The 27204-nt window shown below is 34.4% G+C and overlaps 1 protein-coding gene across 5 annotated transcripts in view; it reads right to left on the bottom strand.

The window, feature by feature from the left end:
- IMMP2L (inner mitochondrial membrane peptidase subunit 2) overlaps window positions 1–27204 on the bottom strand; it is a 431112-nt gene that overhangs the window by 129381 nt on the left and 274527 nt on the right. For all 5 annotated transcript variants that reach the window (XM_072346445.1, XM_072346462.1, XM_072346470.1 and 2 more), the window contains exon 4: window positions 10488–10553. In XM_072346445.1, the coding sequence (XP_072202546.1) occupies window positions 10488–10553 (66 nt within the window). The remainder of the gene's footprint in view (window positions 1–10487; window positions 10554–27204) is intronic.

The following is a 27204-nucleotide window of genomic DNA, read 5'->3' as shown; positions in this document are numbered from 1 at the left end:
AATAGGAAACTCTACACTGTTTTCCTAAATACGAAAGAGAGCAAGAAAGAGAGAGTTCAAGCATCAAGTCATCCTCAGTATAATTCTACAGCCATTAATTCACACAATGGAAAAAAGCACAAAGTGTATAAAATCCACTATAAAGCTCTGAAATATTTTTGTAGCCATTACATGTGTTCTAATACCATGTAAGACATATAAGATGAGAAAAATATGGCACAAAATATGTTTTAAACAGATCAAAGAATTACAAAATGGCTTGGGCTGGGAGAGACTTCAAAGATCATCTAGCTTCAAACTCACTACCACGAGCAGGGCTACAAACCACTAACTAGATCAGGCATTGTATCAGATTGTGGAGGGCCCCATCCAGCCTGGCCTTGGACATCTCCAGGGATGGAGCACCCACAGCTTCTTTGGGCAGCCTATTCCAGCACATCACCAATCTCCCTGGGAAAAAATTCCCACCTGACATCTCATCTAAATCTCCTCTCTTTCAGTTTAAAAGCATTAGCCCTTGATTTTTATTTAGACCAAATTCGTATGTCTTTGTATCTATTGTAGATTCCATGGAAATAAATAAGAGGGATTACTTTCAGAGAGACCTACATTTTTACATGAGATACTGCAGCACTGCTATAAAAAGAAATAATAAACACTAAGATTTATTTAAGTGATTCAGAATAGACTTTTTTGTTTCAGCATGTTTTCCTTTAATTTGCAAACATGTTATCCTTGATCTTAACACAGCTCAAGCTAATAAAAAATGTCCTCTCAATTTACAAGAGGAAAGTGCACAGAATTACCAGGTTCTAAAGACTGTCTGCCTTTCAGTACATCTAGGAAAATCTGCTGCTGACAAATATATGAACCTACTGTTCACTTTCTGGGATGAGAAACCCAGTAAATTCTGTTAATGGATGTCTCATATACATCTTATAGGAACAACACCACCATCTTTCATCCTGATTTCCACTACAGAATGGATTTAATAATATTTTCTTCTACCTACTTCAACTGTTGTTCTGGGGTTTTAATGAGATAAATGCAGATGAGCATCCTTACTCAGAAACAACTTAAACAAACTTCTAAAAGTTCAGAAGATGAAGTCAGATATTACTCAGCATTAAAACTATTTTACTTCTGTGCCAAATTTCAGGCCACCAATGACATTTGTATCCATAGCTTAGAAAGAAAATAGTAATTTTTATTTTTTTTTTAATAATTAAAACATATGAAAGCATTTTCTTAATTTTTCAATGCTTTAAAATACTAGTGCATTTTAACCACCTGCTGCTCACATTTAAAAAAAAAAAAAAAAATCTTTATAAAGACAACATATTGAGTTTCCTATTGAGATGATTACACTTCTATGCATGTCTTTTCTAAACATCTGGTATCTTAGCAGCACATCAACTTACACTGAAACAGAAATTAAATGTTTCTTTAAAGAAAAAAGCCTACAAAACTACACATTTTCTTAACCGAGATTAATCCACTGTATTTCTTTCATTTTTTACCACAGAAAACATTTCTTTAAGTGTTACACAAGCTATAAGGTCAGATCAGGGTGTTCAGGGCTTTTCTTGGTTGGATCTTGAAAACCACTTACAATGGAGACCTCATTTAGAACTGCCCCACCACATGACCATTACCACGGAGAAAAAGCTTCTTTGATTTGATCTGAAACACGCTTATTTCAAATTATGCCTTCTGCCTTCTCTTCCTGCCATGCACCACTTTGAAGAGCCTGATAACATCACCCTTCCCATCAGTACAGGGGCACTGCTGCTATGTAACTCAGTGCCTCCTCATCTCCATGCTGAACAAGTCCTGATGCCTCTGCTGCTCTTTGCAGGGCAAGTACTAAAGTCCCCGGGCAACTTGAAGTCCTCCTGCTGAACTCACTCCAGGTTATTAATGTATTTTCTGCTCAAAACTGGGCACGTAAGTCTATATATACATAATTCTATGATACAGTGTTTTGAGTTTGTTTGTTTGTTTGTTTGTTTTACCTAAAATCATATTAGTTGGCATGGTAGAATCCTATTCAAAATGCTTTCATGTAAAATCTGGAAAATATTTTTTATAGAAAATTAAGATCCACTCTTGCTTTTTGCTTGTCTTTATTCAGCAAATGGAAGGCTGTCAAGAGAAGTAAGTTGGTAATGATAACTATGCTGAATATTTACACAGCAGAGAACTATACAACTGGCCAATGAAGGAAAGAAACAGCTGAGGCTACAATGCTCTCATGTGATGACATGACCACATCGACCAAGGTAATTCAAACATAGTTTTTCAGCTCCTCTCTGTATTTCTGCTCTTCATATATGCAGTTTTCTAAGATAAAGACATAAGCAGCTTGATTTTCTTTTTTCTCTTACTTCTGTAAAATATTTTAGTACAAGATAGAATGGCACTTCACACAGCTACTGCTAATGCTGGCAATAACTGTCTGAAGATACATTTCCTGCATGTGCTGGAGTATACTTCGCAATAACCATGGGCTTTGTAACTACAGTGATTCACTGACAGCCAAGAGAAGCATTACTCCAAGTAGTCTACTGAGCATTTAAAAAACTTCCCCACTGTTTATTGCTATAGCATTAAAATAGTCTCTGAACACTGCTGAAGTAGACTTGTTATGCACAGTGCTCACAGCTATGCCATCCCAAAAGAGATGTGGCTTTCTGCATATTAGAGTGCTACATCTTTAATTAATGAAGCCCTTGCAAAAAAAAAACAAAAACAAAACAAAACACAACCCAAACCTTTCTCCTCGTTGTAAGATGCAGTTGATAGTTGTGTATTGCTTCAGACTCACACCAACAGAGAGTAGCTGAGTAATTATTTTATTACAATTACAGATTCAGGTTTTTAGTACCTTTGGTTTAGGCTGAACAGTAACTCTTTGAAAATGAGTGCTATTGATGGTGTCTCCTGAGTTATCTCTTAGTGTTGCCCAAACCAAATGTCCCCACTTCAGAGATAACAGGATATGCTGTTTCGCTTTTTTTTTTTTTTTTCTTTCCCTTATAAGCCAACACAGCAAATTCTGTACAAAGCTGGAATATCTTATTATACCATCTTTTTCTTTTAATAGGAGAGTTACAGAGGTCACAAAGGGTCTACATGGAAACTCCCATCCCTTCAGTGAGCCTTAACAAATGCAATATACTGAAATATGAGAGAAATTGTATTAATACACTCAACACAGCAGTCTCTTTTGCTGCAAATACTTTCAAGAAGAAGTGAAGTTTAAATGTTATGAATATTATGTAGGTCACTTCAAACTAATGCCTCCTACTTATTTACATGGAAACTACAACAGATACCAAGAGCATAATAACACTACTGACTAAGACACAATTCTGAGCTACAGAAGTCTATTTTTTAACATATTAACCTCTTATTAGCTATGTTTTTTCTCCAGTGATGAACAAGAACCTGCATGCTGAGCTTGTAAAAACCTGCACAGCCAACCAGAATATAGCTTATCTTTCATACTGCTGTCAGAATGCACACATCCCACCATCACCTCACTGTGCTCACATCCACTCTTTGGTCTACAGAAACATCCACCAAGAGTCAATGAATGTCAGTGGGGTCAACTTTTTCCACATGGAAGAATTCAGTGTCACAACTTCACTCCATACGCACTTCTATGTCAAATACCATTCATTCAGACTGTCCCTCTGCTGCCATCTGTCACACAGCAACAACATAGGATGAAATACTGGTGGGAAGGTTCAATCTCTACTGCCACAACATTGACATTTGTATCTGCTGTTGTGGGCCAACATAATCATACAGCGGGCATTATGTTCAGAGCAGCCCTCAAATGATATTAATATCACGTTATAAATTATAGCCTTATAATTTATATGTAATATAAAAATACATAATACATGTATATTAAATTATTAATTAAAAGAATTAATACCTAGCTGCCTGGAGCAATGAGTAAATATCATTATATTGTTACATATTAAGAGTTTTCAATGCTGCAGAGAAAAATAAAGGCTAAATAACAGCACAGAAGACCGAGTATTTTCATTTCTTGTTTTTGTTTTTTTTTCCTTTGGGTTTTTTTTTTTTTTTTTCATTTTTGAAAAGAAAGAAAAAGAAAAATCCACTCTGAAAACAAAAACGATAATATTTGTATGTTTACTTCTGAAATTCACCTGTCTATTCTTCTGTTCATCTGGGCAGCCTGGTCTGGTGGCTGGCAACCCTGAAGATAGCAGGGGGGTTGAAACTGGATGATCATTGTGGTCATTTTCAACCCAGGTTGAAAATGGTTCTGTGATTCTTAACCTTTCTCTCTCTTCATGGATCTCAATTAAACACTACAGTACCTAAATCTAATGTAAAGTAAAACAATCTCTCCGTATTGTGGTTCTTAATAAGGTCAAATTTTAGAAATTCTGCTTACCAAACTTCACAACTGTGAACTTTATCAAACATTAAAAACTCGTTATGGACATAGGGGATCTTTTCTCAGTTTTTCAAATTTCTTGTACAGCTTTAAGACATTGTACCAATATTCTCATAATGTGAATTTACAGAAATAGAATACAGTATTACAAGAATTCTGCATAGAGGAATAGAATAAAAATCAATGGAAACTCAATTTAGGATATTTGCAAGGATGCAAACAATGCTGACAAGTCATGATAAAGCAGTATAGCTGGCACCTAACAAGAGATTACACTGACATAAAAATTCCCATCCAATTCCCAAAACTTCCCTATGAATAAGCAGTGCAAGTAAACTACATAAATGCTATTCCATGATATAGCCACAAAATAAAAACTAAGAACTGAAGAGCACCTTGACCAGTATGGCATCCTTTAGGTTCATAAACTGAAAAGACAGAACTCCAGACTACAACTAGTCACTCCAAAGGAAACATGTTCAAAAATCTGTAGCTTCCAAAGACAGTGCTGCACAAGCACAAAACAGACTCTATTCTCTTTTCTGTTGATTTTTTATTAATTTCTTTTTTAAGCACAGCTGTCAGTGTGGATCCTCATACTCACAGATCTATTCTTGTGAGCCCAACATAACAGTGAACTTGAAGAATGGAACAACCACAAACATATCCTATATATAATGATTAACTATAACTGCTAGTTCTTTAGTGTCTTTTAATGATATTCCACTCTACCCCGGAGACACTGCAAGCAGTGCGAAAACCTCCAAATAGTTACCAAAGGTCTATGTGCGTGCACTGGTGATGGTGACACACGGGAGTGGAAAAGAATATTCTTACTACAGCATTGGTGAACACAGTGTTTCTCTGTGTGATTCAATGGCAAAGGTATAGATGCAGTTCCTGCTCGTTGGTTGCCGTTGTTAAGGATAGAGACATTCTTGCAAGAGAACACAGAATCACAGAACTGTAGGAGTTGGAAGGCACAGAGGGGGAGGATCACCTCCCTTGACCTGTTGGCCATGCTCCTTTTAATGCATTCCAGGATATCACTGGCTTTTCTTGTCCACAAGAGCACACTGGCTCATGGCCAACCAGCTGTCTGCCAGAACTCTTAGGTCCTTCTCTGCAGAGCTCATCTGCAGCAGGTCAAACACAACACCAACAAAGTTTTAGTTTTCCTGAAGGATATCCTGCTTCCAATGGCAGACAGGAGTTTTTTAAGGAATGATCTAACTATCAGGTGGGTCAGTCTCCATGAAAACATCTGTTTTATTGGACAGTGATTCTTGTATCTCTGTTAAAACAAAGAACAGCCACAACTGTATGATAAAATTTAACTAGATCAGTGAAAAAAAAAAAAATAAAATAAAAAAGCAAAAAACCTGAAAACCTGCATGGAGTTGTGAACAGTTGCTTTGAAGCTGAAAGGGTTCTCCAATAAGTGAATGTAATAATCAGATTTTGGTCATAAGCTAGTGTAACATGGGATCTTCCAGTATAGCCTGGAAGAAGTATTATATCCTGCATGAACTTGACAATAGGAGTACATAAATTTACACTGTGATCACTGCATTTATTAGCTGCTGATAGGCTTTATTTCTAAGAATTCTTTACTTCTTTTTCAAATCCATTTCTATTTTTGTCCTTCTTAATATTCTGTGGCAAATGTTTCTGCAATGCAGTGATGCATTTCATAGCAAAATTTTAAAAGTCACTGATACTTATTTTGGACCTACAGCCCAGTAATATAATGATCTTTCTCTGCACTGTCATTCTTTGAGAAAAAGCAAGTAAATATCTCCTTATTCATATTCCAGAAGAGTTTTGTAAAATACAGCACTAAAATGCAACATTGTTTTGCTGAACCACTCGGTACTTCAAAACCTGACTCCTAAATGGCCTAACAATATCACTGGTCAAAATGTTTTAGATTTATGATTTCTAGGGGCTTATGGGTCATTCCTAAACCGGCTACAGATTTAAGAAAAAAATATAACAACAGGAAAGAAGCAGAACCCAAACTCTTGCAGACCAGGACCCAGATGGAAGCTAAATTAGTTCAATAAGTTGCTGAATTGACTTAATTTTAAATTTTATTAGTTCAATCCCAATTTTAATACCATAAACCTTCATTTATTTGTGTTACTGATGATGTACCATAACTCAGCCATCCATGAGAGATTACTATAGATTTTTGAATTTCCACTGTTGCATTTAAGATAAATGAGTTTTAATATGCTTAATTTCAAAATATTCAAAGTGTTTTATAATACCAACATTTATTTTTAACAAATTACATTTTATTGACTTTTAAAATACAGTATTCCTTGGCAGAGTTATAATTTAAATACTCTTCAGGAATCACTGTAATTATTTCCAAAGTTAATTCTCCTGTGAATCCATCTAAGACAAAACCTGATTTATGGGATCCACACTGCAATATTATCTGTATACAAGCTGACCTATAGCTTTACCTTGAAAAGAATAAATGGTGATTTTCTTTTCTTTCAGTTCCTTTCAGGAGGAAGTTACATTAACTTATCCACATTAAAATATAAGTTGTAGGTTTGAAAAAATGTATTATGATATTTGAGGAATTTTCACAACGCTACTCAATACATTACAGCTGGACTGCCAACTAGACTGGAAATAAGATCAGAGAACTGAAACGCCAGGATTCTTACTCAACAAGTATGTACCATTTTTCACTCCATCATAGCACATTTCAAAAACTGAAGTACTATGTTGCATATAATTTCTGAAAAGCACAAAGTGAAAGGTCAAAATAGACCCATCACAATGTCTCACCTACATTTATTTTCAAAATCTTGAACTTTATTATTTTCAAAATGTACTTCTTTTTTTTTTTTTTTTTTTCTTTCCCATTTATTTTATCTGTTTAGAAATGAAGAACTGAAAAATAGAATTTTTCTACTGTGAACTTCTAACTTCTGAACACAAGTCGATCTACAAGGAACCTTCCCTACAGTATTAATGGCTCTGTTTATGTGGTCTCTCATTACTTTCAGTTGTTAATGTATAGTAAATATTATCAATTACTATCAAATAATAGAGTAAGAAAACACAACTTTCTTTTGACAAATTATCCTTAATCATGCAACGATGATCTCTCACTGGACAACTCACTGGTGACAAGTGACAGGATGAGGGGAAAGGGCTTCAAGTTGCGCCAAGGTTAGTTTAGGTTGAATGTTAGAAAACACTTCTTTACAAACAGGGCAGTTAAACACTGGAATAGGCTCCCCAGGGAGGTGGTTGAGTCACCGTCTCTGGATGTGTTTAAAAGCTGTTTGGATGTGGTGATTAGAGATATGATTTAGCAGAGGGTTGTTAGAGTTAGGGTACTATGTTTAGGGTGAGGTTGGACTTGATGATCTTTGAGGTCTTTTCCAACCTGAGTAATTCTATGATTCCATGATTCCAACAAACAGATCACATAAAGAATTCATTCAACTATGAAAGCACTACCAATGACTCACTAACGATATTGGAGCACTAAATGAAAATTCCTTACAAATCATTATTTGCATAGATTTTTCGACAGTGAAAGTCTATCCACCACTGAATGTATACATTAATGATTTCTGTCATTTGACTTCAATCAAAATTTGCAGAAAACGACAGACTTCATACATTTCACTGACCTTCCAGTGAAAATGTACAACTGCACAAGGCTGTATACAACCACCATCTCTTTGCAAAACTATCTCCACAAGTAGCCCCATAAGTGCTTGAAATCCATTATACCCATAGGCTGATTTACACTATTCCGCATCCTAGAAATGAAATAATTACTAAGCAGGGAGACGAGATGTTTTCTCGACAAGAAGAAATTCTAACCAAACGGTGGAGCAGCAAAAGGCCTAATGACACAGGATTTTTTTGCGTACAGACATATAGATCCCACTTCAGATACTAGAAATGCAGAACTTCAAACACTCCTTTAAGTTCATTACATATCAATTTCTCATCACTTTTTACCCATGCAGAGTGAGAAAAATAGGGAAAACGCCCATTTTAATACCTTCAGGTTCATTCTCTGTACACATGCCATGTAACTTTCAGTTTCTGATCTGGAATAATTTAATGTATATAAATATGTGGATGCCAAATCCTGATTCTAAACAGCAGTAACTGAGAAGTTCGTAACAAAGACTGCCTTCAGGCATATCAAACAGAAGTCAAAATCTTCCAATTACGTTTTCTTAGTGTGACTAGTCATCTGTTTTAATCAAAAATACCTTAGTCACACACCTGCTTGTGGTATCATTAGAAAAATAACACCTATTTTAAAACAATCTTGACAGTCTCTATTTTATTACCTAAGTTTTTGCTTTATCCTGGTGCTGTGAAGTTTGACAGGCATTAATTTATTTCCCCCCCACACACAAGTGGACAACAGAATAACTAGCTACAGTTGCCCAGTAATATATTCCCTACCTAAAAAAGCCTATACAGATGAAGCAAAAGACTCTGGGACAATTTCCATGTTTTTGAATAGAAATATATACACATATTTGAATTACTGGTATCAATATTTGTAAAAATAAATTAATCTAACCTGTTTTTTTTTAATACAAATGAGGGTCATCACTCAGTCTTCTGTAATCAAAAGCAGTACACTAGCCTACAGTCTCGTAAGTATTCTGCACGCACTCTCAGAGCTACTGTGCTCCAACATCTTTTTCCACTTGGCCAAAAGCACTCACATAAGTTAACAAATAGTTCAGAGTTTTAAGGCTCTGAAATTTATTTTATTAAACATATTTCATATCATCAAAAATTTCATTCAGTTTCAAGAATTCAGGCAAATATATTAATAATATATTATTATCTTAAGGACGTAGGTTTACACAAAACATGAAAAAGCAGCAGTCATTATTTCTATGCTTTTACCCCTTTAATGTGATAGCTAATTGTAGCTGTAGATCTTCATAGTTTTCAGACATCAGATTCTTTTTCTTAATGTTTGTTATTTCAGTCTTTATCTTCAAATGAAACATTAGAATTTTCTGCTCAAACTGAGAGGATTTGAAATTTTTCAAAAAAAAAATAGAAATCATATGGACTGCAAAAATAAATAATAATAAAAAAACAGAGATATATTTCATAGTGCTTATCAGCCCACCATTGCTGCTGTTAAGCAGGGCTCACTGAGGCCACACTCACATCCTTGATTTGAATTCCAGCTTCCAAGTACTTCAAAAAAATTCACTCCATCAGAGCAAGAATCATTATCCAAACAGAATCCCAGTCTGCCATATTGCCTAAGAGTTCTCATATCTTTATTTGGAAAACTAGCAATTTACCTTCCAAACTCCATACCAATTCTGTTCTGTACTTGGGAAAAATAAATCCTTTTAAACAAATGTTTTTGTGGAAACCATGCCATTTTGATGAAAACATTTGATTTACATCTAATAGTAATTTATTTCCAACCAGCCCCAGTAGGATGGTCTACCTGTTAGAGTAAACCAAGTCTTGATGTACATTACAGTCTACTTTTTCTGCCTTTTTTTCTCTTCTGATAGAAGAATTTACTCCAAATCAGTTCCACCGTATTCCCTATAGATATCCACAGACTGCAGTAAAAGCAGTCATCTATGAGGGTCATTCTCTCAAAAATAAAGGAAGTAAAAAGGATCTCCCCAAAACAAACAAAAAGATTAAAAGAACTCAGAATGTGCCAACCGTAGCACGAAACAGCAGCTTTAATTTTCTAACTGAAAAACCAGAGCCTTAATCTTATTTAAAAACTGCTGTACAATTACCTGCCCTGATACTTGACAGAGATAATCTAAGAAACAAGCATCATTTGCACCCATAAACATTTCACAAGAGTGAGTATTATTGCACATCACTTCTCTCATTAAAAATGAGACAGGTACAACACTGACATCCTTTTTAAAAGAAGACAGGAAGAAAATACTAGAAAGTTCTTGTTGTCTAGGATACTGATTTAAAATCCACTGAAAAGCTGCACTATTTCTATGAAGACTCAAATGCTATGGCTTAAAATACTTACTTGATAATGTCTCCTTCAAGAGCAATCACTCGTTTAATGATCTTCTGTTCAGGGTTTCTAGGAGACCTAAGACAGGGGATAAGGTTATTCAATCAGTAATGTTCCCATTGTTTTAAGAAAATGAAAAGAAATTCAACAAAGAAATAGACATTATTAAAGTCATTAGGAGATTCCATGTTCTCTTTGATATAGCATCAATCATGATGTTCCACTGAAGTGAAGCTACTACAATCATTCACATTGCAAGCCATTATTGAAAGCAGATGCTGAAAAATGACCTGCATGCAAACACTACAATAACTGACATACTCCTACATTTTATCATGTAAAGCACACTCCACACTATTAGAAGTAGAATGTCCCACTACCAGTGAAGAGAGTACCTTTGCAAATAGATTCATATGTTAAAACTGGAATTTTCCATCAAAATATAACACCATATTGTGTTTAAACATTCATCTGATTTTCTCACTTTGGGGAAAAAAAAGAATCCTCTCTTTAATATTGACAACTATCACTAATTCAGGTAAACCTTGCCTAAGTAACTGTAGATAGTTTAAAAAGACATGTAAACTTTTCTGAAAGTAAAGGTTCTTAATATAACACCTATAACATCAAGCTTTCTTTTCAATTTCTTTTCTTGGAAGCATGTTTTGTTAAGTGAGTTATGATCACACATGACACAGAATTATGAAAAAGAAAACATGGAGTTCCATACTCAATCTGAATATACCAAGTTCCCGCATTCATTTTAAGAGACAAGATTACCAGGTGTTATTCTATATGAATTCTGATAGACTAATACACACCACAGTCTTACTTTTCTACATACTATGATTCTACACTCTATTTCATTTTTTACTTTTAATTATGCAAACTTGGTAGAGTGCTTTTATGTTCTTAAAATTATTTTTATTTGCTGCTTGTATATTGGAAAGGCAGTGAAGAAAAATATGGTTTTGATTTTCTGCTGATGCTTGAGTTCTTTATATTAGACTCCGAGTCTGCTAGAAATGCAATTACAAGGGGCTTATGTTGCTGGTTTTCATACTGAAAACATGGGTCATGCCATCTTCACAACGAACCAGAGCATTCAATCTCACCTTTGGTCAACTGGTAGCACACTAAGATTACATTTTCTTAAAAAGTAAGGCTGAAATGAACCTGGCTGAAAAACTCATCAGCAGGGCTGCATGATTACTGGTATTTGCTGTTCACTTGCTCTTCCAAAAGTTAAAAAGAAAAATTGCTTCAGGCTAAGTACAAATTAAAATAAAAATTTAATATGTCTTCAAGTGCTTAAAGAGTTTCAAAAATATTATTTTTTTGTGTCAATACTTTTGAAACTTATTTATATTTCAGTGCAATGAAATAAAATTGAAGAATTATAATTTTGAATTTCAAAAGAGCTGGTATTTTCACTTCATCATTTACAAAAGCTGATAACCATATTTGCACAAAATAAATTTGATTCCCTTAGAAAATTTTTAAACCATTTTACCTGATTTTTTTATCCAAAGTGTTCTATATTCCATTTAATTCTTGTCTTTCATTTTTCTGATCATGCTTAGAACACATTGTTGAATTATATTTTTTTAACGTATCAGTTTTGGTCAGGATTATTTTAGATGTAGATACAATTAAAATACATGGAGTATCCACAGAACTTTCTCATACTGTTCCCTAACTGGTTTCAACATGTACTCTATGAAGCAGTGACCATCTGCCATTCTAAATCAGAAGGCCTAAATAAAAATATTTTATTACTACAAGCTTTTATGCATTTAAAATATTTGCAAAAATTACTTCATTGTTTTTGTTTTTTTTTTTATTTCTTTTTATTCACTTGGACTCATTTTGTAATGCTTTCATGTAAAACTGAACTGATGGAAAAAAATACAGAGCCGTTGTGATGAACTGTGTACTCCCAAAACAACAAAAACATTTTTTTTGTTGTTTTTTTTTTTCTGCTCTTTCAAACTTCTCTTCTGCTTTAACACTTCAATATCAAAGTTTGTTTGGAATTTCCCATGTTAGCATTTTCATTTGATTAGCATCTATATATAATGTAGTGTAAGTACAGGTCTCTCCCTTAATTTGCCTTCATTTTGGGGCAGGAGAGAAATCAAGATTTTGAATAAGCATTGCCTTAAATTTGAGATACGAGTATCTGTTCTTGTGAGTGCTTACCTTCCTGCTAGTACCTATACATTACAGAAAGAAAAGGTAATGCCTGTGTCATGAAAACACCATTACTTTGAATAAAAGCCTCTCATGTTGGTCCACTTGTTTGAAAAAGGAAATGAGCAGTTTAGGATAAGAAGACATGGAGGCGGATCACTCCAGTGATTAGGGAAGATGCAAATTATTTATTCATCATTAGCAAGCACTTCAAGATACAATATTTCAACTTCCAGCCTACACCTTTCTGACAAAGGTCTCCTTTTATCTGTCCAAGTAATACTGATTGAAAAAAACACAACAAAAAAAACTGAGAATAGCCACCACCTCCCACTAACTTACACATTAATTTCAAGTTAGGAGATACGCTATAGCAGAAAAGCTGTAAAGAGTTCATTTTCCTTATCAACAACAAGAACAAAACACTACATACTATCACGGAAAGAAAATAGTGAGAAAATGAAGACAACACAACTACAGCTATATTTTATAAGTAAAGCACCTCCAAAAACAATCTGAAATAAATTGAGAATTTACAAGTTTATAAGAAGATGTAGTTTACTGAGTAGAGGTGTAAAAGTTGTTGCAAATACGTGAGAAGTTAAGACCTTGTTCTATATCAGGTAAGTATTAACAATCTTTTCTAGTTATTATCTCACTGCTCCAGTAAAAATGAAATGTCACTTATGTTTTTATTCTTAATGATATACTCTTACAAAAAATATACACATATATATATACACATACAAGTAAACATAGGTATAAATTTGTACAAGCATACATTCCTTCATGTTCAGCTTTGCACCAAAGAATTTACATTGTGGAATACCAGTACTACAGAACATGTTTACCTTGAAAGAAAATGAGAGGAAGGCTGATATCTCCCTGAAGGGTTTCCTGATTGACCAACTGAGTACTTAGTCATACTATTGTTCCAAAACTTTCCCCCTTCCATTATTTGGATTATTTATTTATTCTAACGGATACTGGTGCTTAGCATAATTTTGCATAACTGCTTCTTAAGCTTATTACAAATTGATCAATAACTAAACTTGCATAGTATTTCCATATTTTTACTTTACTCTTCTTTGACTTATTTAGCTATATTCTATACAAAAGTGCTCATAATAAATCACGCTAAAGAGCTTAGAACTGAAGTTTCTACAGGCTTTTCTAGAGAGAATGCTTTTTAGTCTATATTTTGAGATCCCAGTAAGATAGATGAAGAAAAACAGCTGATTTGTTTCTACTCTCCAAAGGAATATATTAATATGTATAGCCAAGTGCTACGTGATATTACTCCCTGTTGAAAATGCAATCTCTGTAATCAATAGAAAAAAAGGAACCAGAAACTGTTTTAACATGATGTCAGATGCAGACACAATTACATTTTTTGATAGATATTAGCACAGTAGCTATCACTAGAAGAAACAAAAAACAAAACAAAACAAAAAAAACCAACACAGACTGAAAAACAGTGAAATCTAACTAAATTAATAGTACTTCATAAAAGAACACTCTTTGCTTTGAATGAGCACTCAGAATTTCTGAGTCCATACACCAGAAAAAGAAGATCTTATGTTGTGAACTCATCACCTTTTTCCTAGTCAACCTGTATAGCTTTTGTGCTCACATTTTAAAATAATTCAAATTTTGATACCTTTGATACTAACATTTTATATAGGTCATTATAAGGTATTTATTAAAAAGTTGAAGTTAAAGATGTCTGAAGCCTGTGTTTTTATGTACACATCTATTTACATGCATATATGTGTTACTATGAGCACACAACTTTACTTACTCATGAGACGGAAGACGTTTCGCAGCAGCTAGAAATTTGCCTTCAGATTATTCAGTTTATTTTATTTTTATGCGATTTGTTCATCATTTACCTGGCTGTAACTGAAACAGTGAACACTGTACTGACATAGCATGAAAAAACTGAAATAATGGAGGCCACGTTCTTCACAGACATCTTCTCTGTATTGATTTACATCATTTATGTCAGATAATAAGGATTTAATTCCATAAAACGAGATGATGTGGAAGCTTCTGCGATCTTAACCTAAAGCTATGATCCAAAGCCATTCACCCAGTGACCTCTTCATTTCCCAAAATTAACTCCTGTCTGATCTTAAAGTTCCAACACACAGTTAACACTTCTGGGCATTTCCAGAACTGCTGCCGAATGAAAAATGAGTTGTTTATCTCCTCCTTGAGCCTTTTGGGGATCCATAAAATAGCCAGAGCAGTAACTAAAATGCAGTTGAAACCCAGAATAAATGTTATCAATATACCTACAGATTTGGGAACCTTATAATACAGTTTTAGTGGTTTTATTTTTAAACTATGCTTGGAGGAAGAGGAAAAAGTGAGGTAGTAGAGCTACCTCATCCTTATTTGCTGGCACTGCTTACTAAGGTAAACAGAGTTTTACATGGCTGCATCATACACTAGATAAAGATGTTAACTCTTCAAAAAAAGTGATCTGCCCTTCACCTATGAAAAAGGAGCTTCCTATTAGAAGTATAGTTCCATACAGTTGAAAACATGTAGCAGTACGTATTCTTTCATCTCTCCTAGTACTACAGCTTGGACAAAACAGATTTAATAGATCTCTTTATTAAAGTTGAATGCCTTTTATGTAGTATATGCATACATTTTCTAAATCAAAAAAAATGTTCACATATTCATTTTTTCCAATCCATAATGATCATTTTCATTCCATAATTCTTTATGCAGAGAAATGCCACAATTAACACTTTGATTTAAACTTTGATTTTTTTTTTTTCTTCTGTAAACATTTTGTTTCCTTCTAGTTCCAGCAGAAATGGAATCTCATGATAAATACAATATTTAACCTACAATATAGCAGGTTCTGAGAAAATTTCTATATTGTGGAAAACAGCATATGATATAATAGCTGTCATTCTTGTTGCCAAATTCTACTATACAGAACTCAATATAATTCTGTTACATAGAATTGTTGCCAAATTCTATTTTACAGAATTACAAAGAACTGATGCATTAGATGTTTCCAGTAATCAGGCCCAGTATCTGTATTCAGTTTCAAGAAAGATATTGACAAAATGGATAAAATGAAGGGCTGCCAAAATGAGTAAGAGAAGAGTAATGGCTAAGGGAACATGCTTTACAGATTAGAGAAGAAGCAAAGGGCTTAATTGCTATATGATGAGTGATTACAGAGAAAGGAGTCTGAATTTTCTGAGAGGTGCACAACAGAAGGAGGAAAGGAAATAGCATGAGTTGTAGCAAGGGAAATTCCAGATGGACGTGAGAAAAAAATAAATAAATAAATAAATAAAGCACATTATATGTGGTTAAGCAGAAGTACAGACTGTGCGGAGAGACTGAGAAACTCAGATGCTCAGAGCTTGACTGGACATGTCTCTGAGCAGACTGACCCAGTGTTGGAGATGGCCTTGCTCTGAGCAGACTACGAAGAGTTTTTAATTCCATTCAAATATAAAAATAACGAAGCCAATACATTAGGAAAAAAAAAACAAAAACCAAAAACAAACAAACAAAAAAAAAAGACACAACAGAATGCAGGCTCTGCCAAAAGAGAGCAGACTGATCCTCTTAATTAATGTTCAAAGATTTTTATTTTCTGTTGTTTTGGACAGCACCTAATTCTACCACAAAGCATTTGTGGAGAAGATTAAGGTATAATCTGAAACATCCCGAGTGGCAATGAGTCTAACATAAAGAGAAATTATTCCCAAGTTTAATTATCCTTAATCCTAGGAAACTGGATAAATTCCATTTTGAATGCAGATGCAACTTCAATTTCAATACCAGGCCTTCTCCTCCAAGGCAGAAAAACCTGTGTTTATTTCTTCCTTGTGGAGAAAGATGTAGGCACAACAGTTTTCTTAGATACATCAGCACCTTAAACTTCTTAGAGTATAGTTAGTCTTAAAATTCCAGGATCACTTCTGTGATCACACTTTTTACATTTCCATTTTCTTCTTAGCACACAAATCTTAGAAGCTATTATGATTCAGCTGGGATTAGTATTAGGCTGAATAATAGATTAAGGAGAGTAACCTGGTATCATTAAGTTGGCTCAATGCAAGACCTGTTTGCATTTTAAAAAAAATTCTATTTATTTCATATGTTTAGGTAAACTTTCATCGTCTTCATACTGGAAGCTGATACTGAAAGGATAAAAAAAAGTGCTATCTAAACAATTATCTGAGTAGTTAGCTTGCTTATGCAGTCTGCCAATACGTTTTGATTATTACTTACAGTTCATATTCTGTAAAACATCTTTCTGGACAGTAACCATGTCAGTCAGGTCATGCTTTAACAAGAAAGGTGCTCTATTAATTTATTAATCAATTATGATGTTCACAGGCTTAAGCAATGATTATGAAGACAACTGACAAAAAGTATTTGAATTGGGATTGCAAAGCAATCTGATAGGACTATCACCATTCATAGTTTTCTCCCAGGCCATGGCAACATCTTTGCAGCTGAACTGAACCAATTTATAATTTATACTGCAGTTCACAACTATTCTACAAAAGAAAAGCTTCTAGATCAGGATTTTATGTGATAGCAAAAATGATTTTTGATGAAAACAGATTTACTAACTTATTGTCATTATCGAAATAAACTTTCCATAATCATATTGTAATTTTATTGATAAGTGCCACCAGCTTTGCCTGACAAAACTTATTTCTGAACTGAACTGCCATATTTTAGTTTCTGCTGATAGAATGAGAATAAGCTTTGTGATCATTTTGCTCAGATAAGTCTTTCTAAAGCTTTTATTTTGTGTTAAATACTGAAAATTCACTGCCCATCTTGAAATCATCTGCATTTTCTCTAATGTTTTTCCCTTCAAAAGAAAGAGGTATTTTCTAAGTGGTATGCCATACTACAAAAAACATGTGTTTGTGTCAACGCTCTCCTGGTTTTGACCCCCTATTAATCTTAAACAGTATTATTACATTAAAATAACTGGCAAAGACTGGATATATATATATTATTTTTTTCCATTAAAATATTACATAGAAATCATACATTCTTTTGACAATGTTAACAGACAGCAACACCAATGGAAAATGTTTTTCATTTGCTCCTGGATTCCCTCTGATCTACATATGAAGATACAAACACCAGTCCCACTAAATAATGTTTAGAGATACATTTTGAATGGTCACCATTTTTCATCCATAATTTACACAGTAAGTACTTCAAGACAACAATTACACCAACTGGTTAAGCATAAGTTCCAGTGATGCTTGAATTCCTCAGCAGCTTTCCTGGAAAATATGTTCAATCATATAATTAAAAATACAAGGAAAACTATGCATCTAGTAATGTCCCATAATTCTTAACTCCACATTATATTAGCATTTCTTAGTGAAAACCCTGTTGAAAAGCAAAATTCCACAGTGTCAAAAAACTATTCTGTTTTCACTGAAGGTAGTGTTATGCAATAATTACAGACTGCAAGCACGTACTGCTTGAAAGACAGTATTTCAGTTTTATTCATTTTAAAAATGCACCAGCACCTAAAACGAAGCATCCCCAAAACTTCAAGGGGAATTTTGAGCACACTGCACACAGAAATCTGAGCATCGTAAAGCTTCTGTAAAGGAGACATATACTTTGTAATATTGGAACAATTAGGATATGTAAACAACTGCCATAAGCTCTGCAGTTCTTGGATATCCACACTTCTCTCCCCTTAACCATTAGTCCCTACTCCACAGAGAGCCCTGGCTCCTCCCTACATTCTGTTTAAAAAATGAAGGCTAAATCAGAGTAGAAAAGTACAAAAATGTCAATATGAAGTAGTTCTTTCTATATCTTGGATCCCACAATCCAAAAAATGCATCTGAAAAGCTTTCAGAGTTATAGGGCAAAGTCAAGATAAAAGAGAGAAGGAAAGAAAACAACTGTGTCTTCATAAGACAGTGTTACCTTTTCAGGATTCTAGCAAGTTAGTTAAAGTGCAGCAAGAATAAAAAACAAAACAAAACAAAACAAAACTGAAAACTAATTAAAGTGTTTAACTGAAATAAAAATAATTGGTAGACTGCAAAACTAAATGACAAATCACTCTGAAAACTTCAAAAAACTATACTAACTTCCAAGTATAGGTACTATTTTGAAGTAAAATGTTATTTAATTGGTTCTCAGCATTCAAATCTAACCACTCTGAGGTTAAATGACTCAGCTGCTTGTAATGCAGACTGTGTAATCGCAATAGTTATGTGCACTTGACCTTCTTCCTGTTAACAGAGAGACTCAATTAATTACTTGCTGTTTTAACTGGCCATTTCACCTTATCTTCACCTTTTCCAAAGGGTTGAAAAACTCCATACCTTAACCTTTGCCTCTGAAAGCATACATAGAAATACTTATCTACCAAAGAAGAAGTTAGCACAGTCTACAAATGAGAGTATCTTGCCTTTTATGCTTAAGTCAACAACAGTAAAATCTCCACTGTTTCACTAACCATTATGCTGCAACGTAGGAACCAATTCCATCATTATTATAGCTGCTCAAATATTCTAGTCTTCAGTAGAAAGAAAGCATTACTTCACTCATTTGCAACAGACAAAAGAGGGAAAGGCACTATAGCCTGCAAAATGCACTCAAAATTTTGAAAATCATTCTCAGGTTTCATGTAGGATACCAGATAGTAACAATTTATTTAGTTTAGATAGGAAACTAACTGGTGACGCTGATGAATCCTCAGTCTTTGGTTTACCTTTGAAATCACCTAGATACCATAGCAGTGTGATCACTGCTTATTATATTTTTCTAAATGCTACTTCAAGCACCTGCAGAGAAAATTTTGTTCTTGATATTTCTGAGAAGCTTGACGCTATGGTCAACACACTAAGCCTTCCAGGGGAGTTAAGTCTGTTATTGTCAAGGTACGGAAGGAAACAGACAAAGTGGGATGAATCACCTTCTGGAGAAAAATCCTGATGGAGAAAGGGAGCCAAATTTCAGCTTAGTCTAGCTATCTCAATAGGAAATGAGTAAGGATAAATGTCTTTAAAAATATTATTTAATCTAGCTTATAAAAATCCAAACAAAATGAAAAAATAAAAAAGAAAACACAGGAAGGAAATAAAATATTAATGATGCAGTAAATAGAAGATCAAAATGAAGATAATGTATAATCTTAAAATGCTTGTAGTACTTTAATAAAATACTTATAACAATTTAATAGACATTTTTTCAAATATTATTTGGAATAAGTAATAATTTATCAGGGTGATCTTTGTATTGCTAATCTCCAGGAAGCTAAATGAACTGCATTTTACTACTTCATCAGTAGATAGAAAAGGGAACTGTTTATAGCTTTGAAGTTTTACATTCTAAGTTGCCTTGTTTTGGCAAGAAATCAGAAGAAAACGAAATAATTTTAAGAACAGAGTCATCAGGTCATCGTAAATCCAAAAGAGAATAAAAACACCTCTACAGAGGTGTCTTGAGCCTGGAATTATTTGCAATTACTTCTGTTAAAATGTCCCACATTTTCTAAAAGTTTTTTCTGATATTTTGCAGGAACAGAATGTAGCAGGCAATTAAAGTGGAATCACCCTTTGTAAGAGAAGGTTTTAATATAAGACAAAAAACAAACACCAAGAAAGAACAGTTATAAGACACGGACATGGTTTCAAACTCTTACAATGAATGGACACCAACATAACTTTTTTTCTTCACAACTTCTGCCTTTAACTTAGATAGTTTTTGATGAAAAATATCCACAATTAACGGTAGGAGTCCACCCTGCAGATACACTCAGGCTGACTTAACCATAGATTGGCTCCTGGGACACAAATCCTTGTAATAATAGGAGTTACAGATTTAGCAAAAAAAGCAGCAATGAGAAATATAACAGGGGGTATTTTTCTACATGACGTTCTTTACCAAAAGCTGATCTACTATGTCTGCTGGTCATTGAGAATAGTGCTACATTAGACTCTAATTGCATTATCCTCTACTTGTGTACTTTCATTAGATAGCAGAAGGGATCCTGCAAAATAACTGAGGATATTGCTTTAAGAGGCTTTGATCACCTGAGCAAACATTAAATAAATCTGAAGATTTTGTCAGTAGTAAAATGATATTCTATGTTGGTCTTTGCCGAGATTTTTAGGACCCCAAGCTACACGATAATTTCTGTATTCCATGATGACACACATATTTATTTAAAAAATAAAAATAAAGGGTTAGATGAGATAAAGAAGGGTCTGCAACAAATAAAAACATGAATGAGTAAAATATCTATCTTACAGATCATTTTCCCATTACAAAAAGCAGTTTATAAGCTTTTTAGATAGTGCACCCCTGCTTTGTGAAGACCAATCTGCACATGGAGCCCAAGGTCTGCATGCTTGTTTTCCATCTTCCTAGCAACGCTTCTCTTCCTACGCTATAGACTGCTCCGGTTATTCCACAAAAAATGTATTCTTCACTCTCAGGCAGGAGCAAAACAAGCCCTCACCCATCCAGCCTGTCAAACCCAATTCTGTGGTGATAGTTTCCAGCAGAAGGTCCTTGTCACTTTTTCCTCCAAGTAAATGATATGTTGCTTAGAATATTGCTGGAAAAGGGAGAGACTAGCTGGAGAAGAAGGGAGCTGAGAAGAATGAATTAAACTTTACAGACATTTGTCACACATTCTGAAGATGCATTCCTCACTCTCTTCCATAAGGCTGAAGTTCAAATAAGTCATCACATGTGTATCTTTATTAATCTTACAGATTAGATCCATGTTAGAACTAGGTGAGCTATGCAGATTTACTAAATGTCAAAATATTTATGGCACTTTTTATGTTTCTTCAACCTATCCAGTCACATTTTTAAAAATCTTCGTTTTCCTGAAGATTTCCTGAGAAAAGAAAAAAAAAAGTCTTCACAAAAAACAGTGGGGGGGAGAGGGCAGGGTGGCGGGGGAGGGAGGGAGGAGGAAAAAGAAAATACAGTATTGATGAAGTATTGATGCTATAGGCTAGTGCCAACAACTGATATAGAAGATATAAATCCTAGAAGAAATAAATGCAGGAGGATATGTGGTGGCATTAGCAAATCTTTTCAAAATTTCTACTGGATCAAGGATTCAATCTTTTAAATATGTGGTTCACATACTATTCTGTGTATTCTGGACAGCACTGACAGATTCTGAAATGTGTTGACATTCACTGTATGTACTGGGCCTTGTTGACACAGAACATCAGTAAGCACAGAAAGATAAATTCAGTTAATTCAAACTTAGCATTCTAAACTGAATACCTCACATTTTCATGAAAAGTGCATATCCAAAGCAGATATGAAAAACAAACCGTCATGCAGATGAGTTTGAGAGAAGTCCCATTCCTTAAGAAAATAAGAACAGCACCGCAAAGTACAGCGGTTATGAATATACATACGTCAAGAGAAAAATATGGAAAATGATACAGAATCACAGAATTTTTCAGGTTGGAGAAGACCTAGAAGATCATCTAGTCCAACCATTACCAATACTTCCCAGCTAAACCATATTCCTCAACGCAACATCCAAACGTTTCTTGAACACCCCCATGGTCGGTGACTCTACCACCTCCCTGGGCAGTGCATTCCAATGCCTGACTACCCTTTCCGAGAAGAAATACTTCCTAATGTCCAACCTGAACCTCCCCTGTCGCAGCTTGAAACCATTCCCTCTAGTTCTATCACTGTCTACACGAGAGAAGAGGCCAACCCCCAGCTCACCACAACCTCCATTCAGGAAGTTATAGAGAGCTATAAGGTCTCCCCTGAGCCTCCTCTTCTCCAGGCTGAACAATCAGATGTCTATTGCATCAAAAATTTCATTTTTTTCCAACAATCTAACTATTTAATGTGGATTCTCTCAGTAGTATTTTATTATCTATTTGTAATATGAATTTGTTGAAGACAAAGAATATAAAATATATACAGGCATATATTTGAGCCGCTAGGCATACTATTTTGAGATATTTCTGGCTCAAAATATAGCTTTTACATACATGCTCCAAATGATGCATCACTGCACAACAGTCACTCACACGATTCCCTAAAACTCAAGCTGGCAATATGTTTAGCACATGTAATGTAGCAGTAGGACTGTTGGTCGCAGGATCACAGAATCATTAAGGTTGAAAAAGACCTCTAGAATCACCTAGTCCAACCGTTCACCTACCACCAATGTCACCAACTAAACCATGCTCTTTAACACCACAAAAAAAAAAAAAAAAAAAAAAAAGGGAGAGAGAGATAATACCAGTAAACCCTTACTTCATTGGAAGAAATCACACAACAACACTATAAAGCAGCATCTCCAAGTTTTGGTAAAAGAATTGATTAATTCAGAAATTTCAGGATTAGTCTATGTCTCTTTAATTGAGATAAAAACTGAGATATTATGCAATTCTCTACAACCTAAGCACTTAAGTGACAATATAACTAACTTGTTATTTATAGTGATAGATCAAAAGCTAACAGTGCATTCATCTCTGCAGTCCACTATGCAAACAGTAAGCATTGGGACAATTGTTTAAAAATGAATAATTGGAACATAATCAAAATACTATTTAAAAAAATAGCTGTCACATTTGAAAGAGAAGAACTTTCCATGCTTTAAGTTGCAATCAGTTCTAGATGGCAAGATGAGTCACCGACTGCAAAACAACTAGAAGCAGCAAGGACTATTCAGCAGGCAAGGGTATCTGTGACTTAATTATGTTGTATGAGAACAAACAGCAACTCGAATTCCTGACTTTTTATCATCTTTTAAGAGAGGGAAGAAGGAAAAAAAAAAAAAAAAAAGTCTTTTCTTCCTTTAGATTTTCACAAGTTTGTCTTTACTAGGATTAATTAACTCTCTGAAGGTACTGAATAGGAATTAACTCTCTGAAGGTACTGAATAGGAACTCCTGGCATGTAACCCCAGAGAGACATCACAGAGATGAGGAAGATCTGAACTACCGGTGTACTCATGGCTGTCTCTCCAGTTTCTTTCTCTCAACAAAGGACAACACCTGCTACATCCAAAGCAGAGTTACTCTGGCCAACACATGCACTATCTGGAAAAATAAATAATTCTTTAGAAACTTATTTTTATATTTTTACTTAATGAGGAAAATATGGGGCATAGTCGAAACACCTTACTATAGTACATTGTATCTTGTTGTCCATGGGTACAGACCCATACATAATACTCTTGTCCCACTGCTGATTAGTTTATACGCTGTGACAGTAACCAGATTGCTACTGGTTGAAAAATTCTGGTTGAAAATGGTGTGGATAATACATCCTTTTTCAGTTCCCATGACTAACAAAGATAAATGCATAATTTCAACGAGAATTTCTTTCACATGGTCTCTGAAAATAAAATATCCATCCTGAATCTGAAGGCAGGAATCTAAAGCAGATCTCAAAGAAACATGACTACCTAGATTGAAAGTAAGCAGGCTATTAGTGGCCTAAGTCCTGTACTATCTAAATAGATATGCTATTGTTTAGGCACAATAGTGAGAAAATACACAGTGATTTCATACCCTATTCCTCTGAGATCTTCATTTGTTAGTTTGCTCTTTATACTTCAGGGTCAATAAGGAAAGGAAATAATAATGACCTTGATTTCTGACACATGACAGAGTTTGCACATACATGCAAGTATTGCTTCAATCATGGGAAGTTTCTGCTTACAGCTCTGCAAAACTACAAGATATGTTAGATGGCTGATGGTAGTTAGACTCATGACTGTTAGTAGTCATCAACAAATGCCAAATGCGGGACAAACCAAAGTACTCCAGCTCCTAGTAAAAGAGGGATCAAATTATTTTTACTTTTTCAGGAGCTAAATATTGGAAAAAAAAAAAAAAAAAAAAAAAAAAAAAGTCAGTTACCATGAAATAACCATGCCTGGTTCTAGACATGGAGGCCTGAGACAGAATATAACATTTAAGTTATTTAACTTGATATTGAGCCTAATAACCTGCAAGCTACCACCATTTGAGGATTCTAATGAATGGTGGCCTTCTGTTGTCTTTTTTTCCCACTAATTAATCATACATTTTTAAAGTGTGAATCTTATTTTCATATTTGAAGTGGTTTAATACCTTTCAAAATCTTTCTCAAAGACCAAGTCTGAAGTACAGGATAGGGTAATACAGAAAAGCTTCCACTGCCTGTGTTTATGCATGAAAAATGATGAGTATAAGAATAGTAGATCTTAACAAATTCATTTTACATTGTAGGAATCCTTAGCCTATCCGAAGATAGACACAACCACCCTTTTTCTTTTATACTACTATAATCTGCTGTCTACATTAAAAAAAAAAATTAAGCTGAGCAAGAAGCCTTGCACAGACCTCATATCACCTCCAGTATTCATTCTCATTTTTTTCTTTAATCATTCATGTTCCTTCTTATGCTTCACTAACTTATATTTGCAGGCCTATACCTTGGGTGAACTCAAAGAAGTGACTGTGGTAGCCAGGGAAAGACACTTGAAAGAATGACAAAAATATGCTGACAAAGTGGTAAAGAATATCATTAAAAAAAAATAAAAAATAAGTGACTAACTCTTTCTTGTGCCAGTATGAAATAAAAAAACAAATAACAGATTTCTCTTATTCTTTCTTAGTTCAATGCATTATAATGGCTAACTTGTGTGAATTTTATACATGTAGAAACATTTTAAAAGGTCAGATAAGCAAGCCTGAAGCCTGTTTAACAGCATGTAACCCATTTAATAAAAATTATAGTTATGAAAGCATAAACCTAGAACTACATATTTACTTGAAGTCACAAGAAAAGAATTGCATTTAAAAAAAGAAAAAAATCAGATCCCTAACAGCCCACTGCTGCTCCATCCAGCTGATTGTTGTTTGAGTAAACAATTTTCTACAAACTCTGTTGATGGATCTCAGATCACATTTGTTCAGGTATTTTGAACTTCAACAAATTATGTCATCCAATCTTCACAAAAATCCAGTAGACTTCTTACTACTTTCCTAAAAGTACAAGATATTTGCCTGCTTACAGAAAATCCCAAGCCACTTTCATAAATGGGTAATGTAAACAACTAAAAAGTACATTGAACAGTCCATACAACAATGTTCACTCAAGAACAATTTCATAAGCTACAGTAACAGCTCATAACTGTATTATGAAAGGAAAAGTAATTTTTCTTTTCTTAAAACATTAATGACATCAAGAGATTGCTTTTAGAGATAAGGCAAAACGAGAAAAAAATAAACTAGAATTTTTACTGCCAAGTTAATTTGTGAATAAATGAGTTTTTGATTGCTGGCAGCAGTTAAGTGAGAAATAATGTAACTTCCAGAAAACTTTTAGACTGTAAGGATCTTAATGAGACAGATGCAGTCTCCTCTGCAACTGTTGAATCACAATGTCTTCATTCATGTACTGGAGCAGAAAATAAGAATGAAATTAGAAAGGCCTTCTACATTTCAATGTAACAAGCCCTAAATAGCATAATAAATTCTACCAAGAAAATTAGCAATAAGAACAGTAGTGCATACTGTGTATTTAATGTGTGGGGTTTTTTTTTGTTTGTTTGTTTGGTTTTTTTATGTATGGAATTATAACCCTGTATTCAACTATCAATTTATTATCATACATATCTTAGAAAATAGTACTACATTTTAAATGATTTTTTTTAATTAATTAATTTATTTTTTTTAATGAGAATTTGTATTGGATACTCAACATAAGACACCTAAGAACCTCATTTTTTTCTGGGGTGGGGGGGGGGGTTAAGACCTTTGCCACTCAAAGTGGGCACCAAAGTCATCTGGTGTATAACAAAAACTGAGTTTGACAACCAATATCTACACAGATGACTTTTAACTGTGCACTACATGTAAGCTGCAGATGCTTGTATCACTTAGCTTGCATTTCAGAATTAATATATTCTGTGAATGTTTGCGTTCAACAGCAAAGATAATGATGAGACATCAATACATCTCTCATTACACAGAGATATAGTCTTCTGTGCCACCAGGAAATGATTTAGTGCCTTTTCTGAAATGCTTTAGAGACAAATACAATTCTTTCTTTCTTATTGGCCATCACTAGTCCTAAACCACAGCTCTGACTTCCCAGCCTGTATCTTCCTCATATCTGGAGACTGGCAAGACTCTTGGCTGCTCTGACCATGTCCCTTGGCTGGCCTTGCGCTCCTTGTTGAGGGGCTGCAGACCTGCCTGGGGCAAGTGCTGCCATTCTGCTGACCATAGCTCCTCATGCTTCTTCTCTTCTCACCTGCTCCAACTAGTCTCTGTGGGTTTACCACTGTAACTAAGTTGTCCTGATGCTCACAGAAGTAAGACTGCCTTAATTCAAATAGCACTAAAGCTCTACATATGATTAGCACTGAGAATGAGGCTTCAATATAGCTGAAATAAATTTTAATTAATTTAATAAATTTAAATTCTCCAACGTAGATTAATTTAAACAAGTTTTAGAAAGCTCTAGTTCATTTCCATCAGTGCTCTTGATTCTTCTCAGT

The sequence above is a fragment of the Excalfactoria chinensis genome, chromosome 1, assembly GCF_039878825.1.
Source record: "Excalfactoria chinensis isolate bCotChi1 chromosome 1, bCotChi1.hap2, whole genome shotgun sequence".
NCBI lineage: Eukaryota > Metazoa > Chordata > Aves > Galliformes > Phasianidae > Excalfactoria > Excalfactoria chinensis.
The sequence above is the reverse complement of the archived record's forward strand: the minus strand, read 5'-3'. Positions and strand labels throughout refer to the sequence as shown.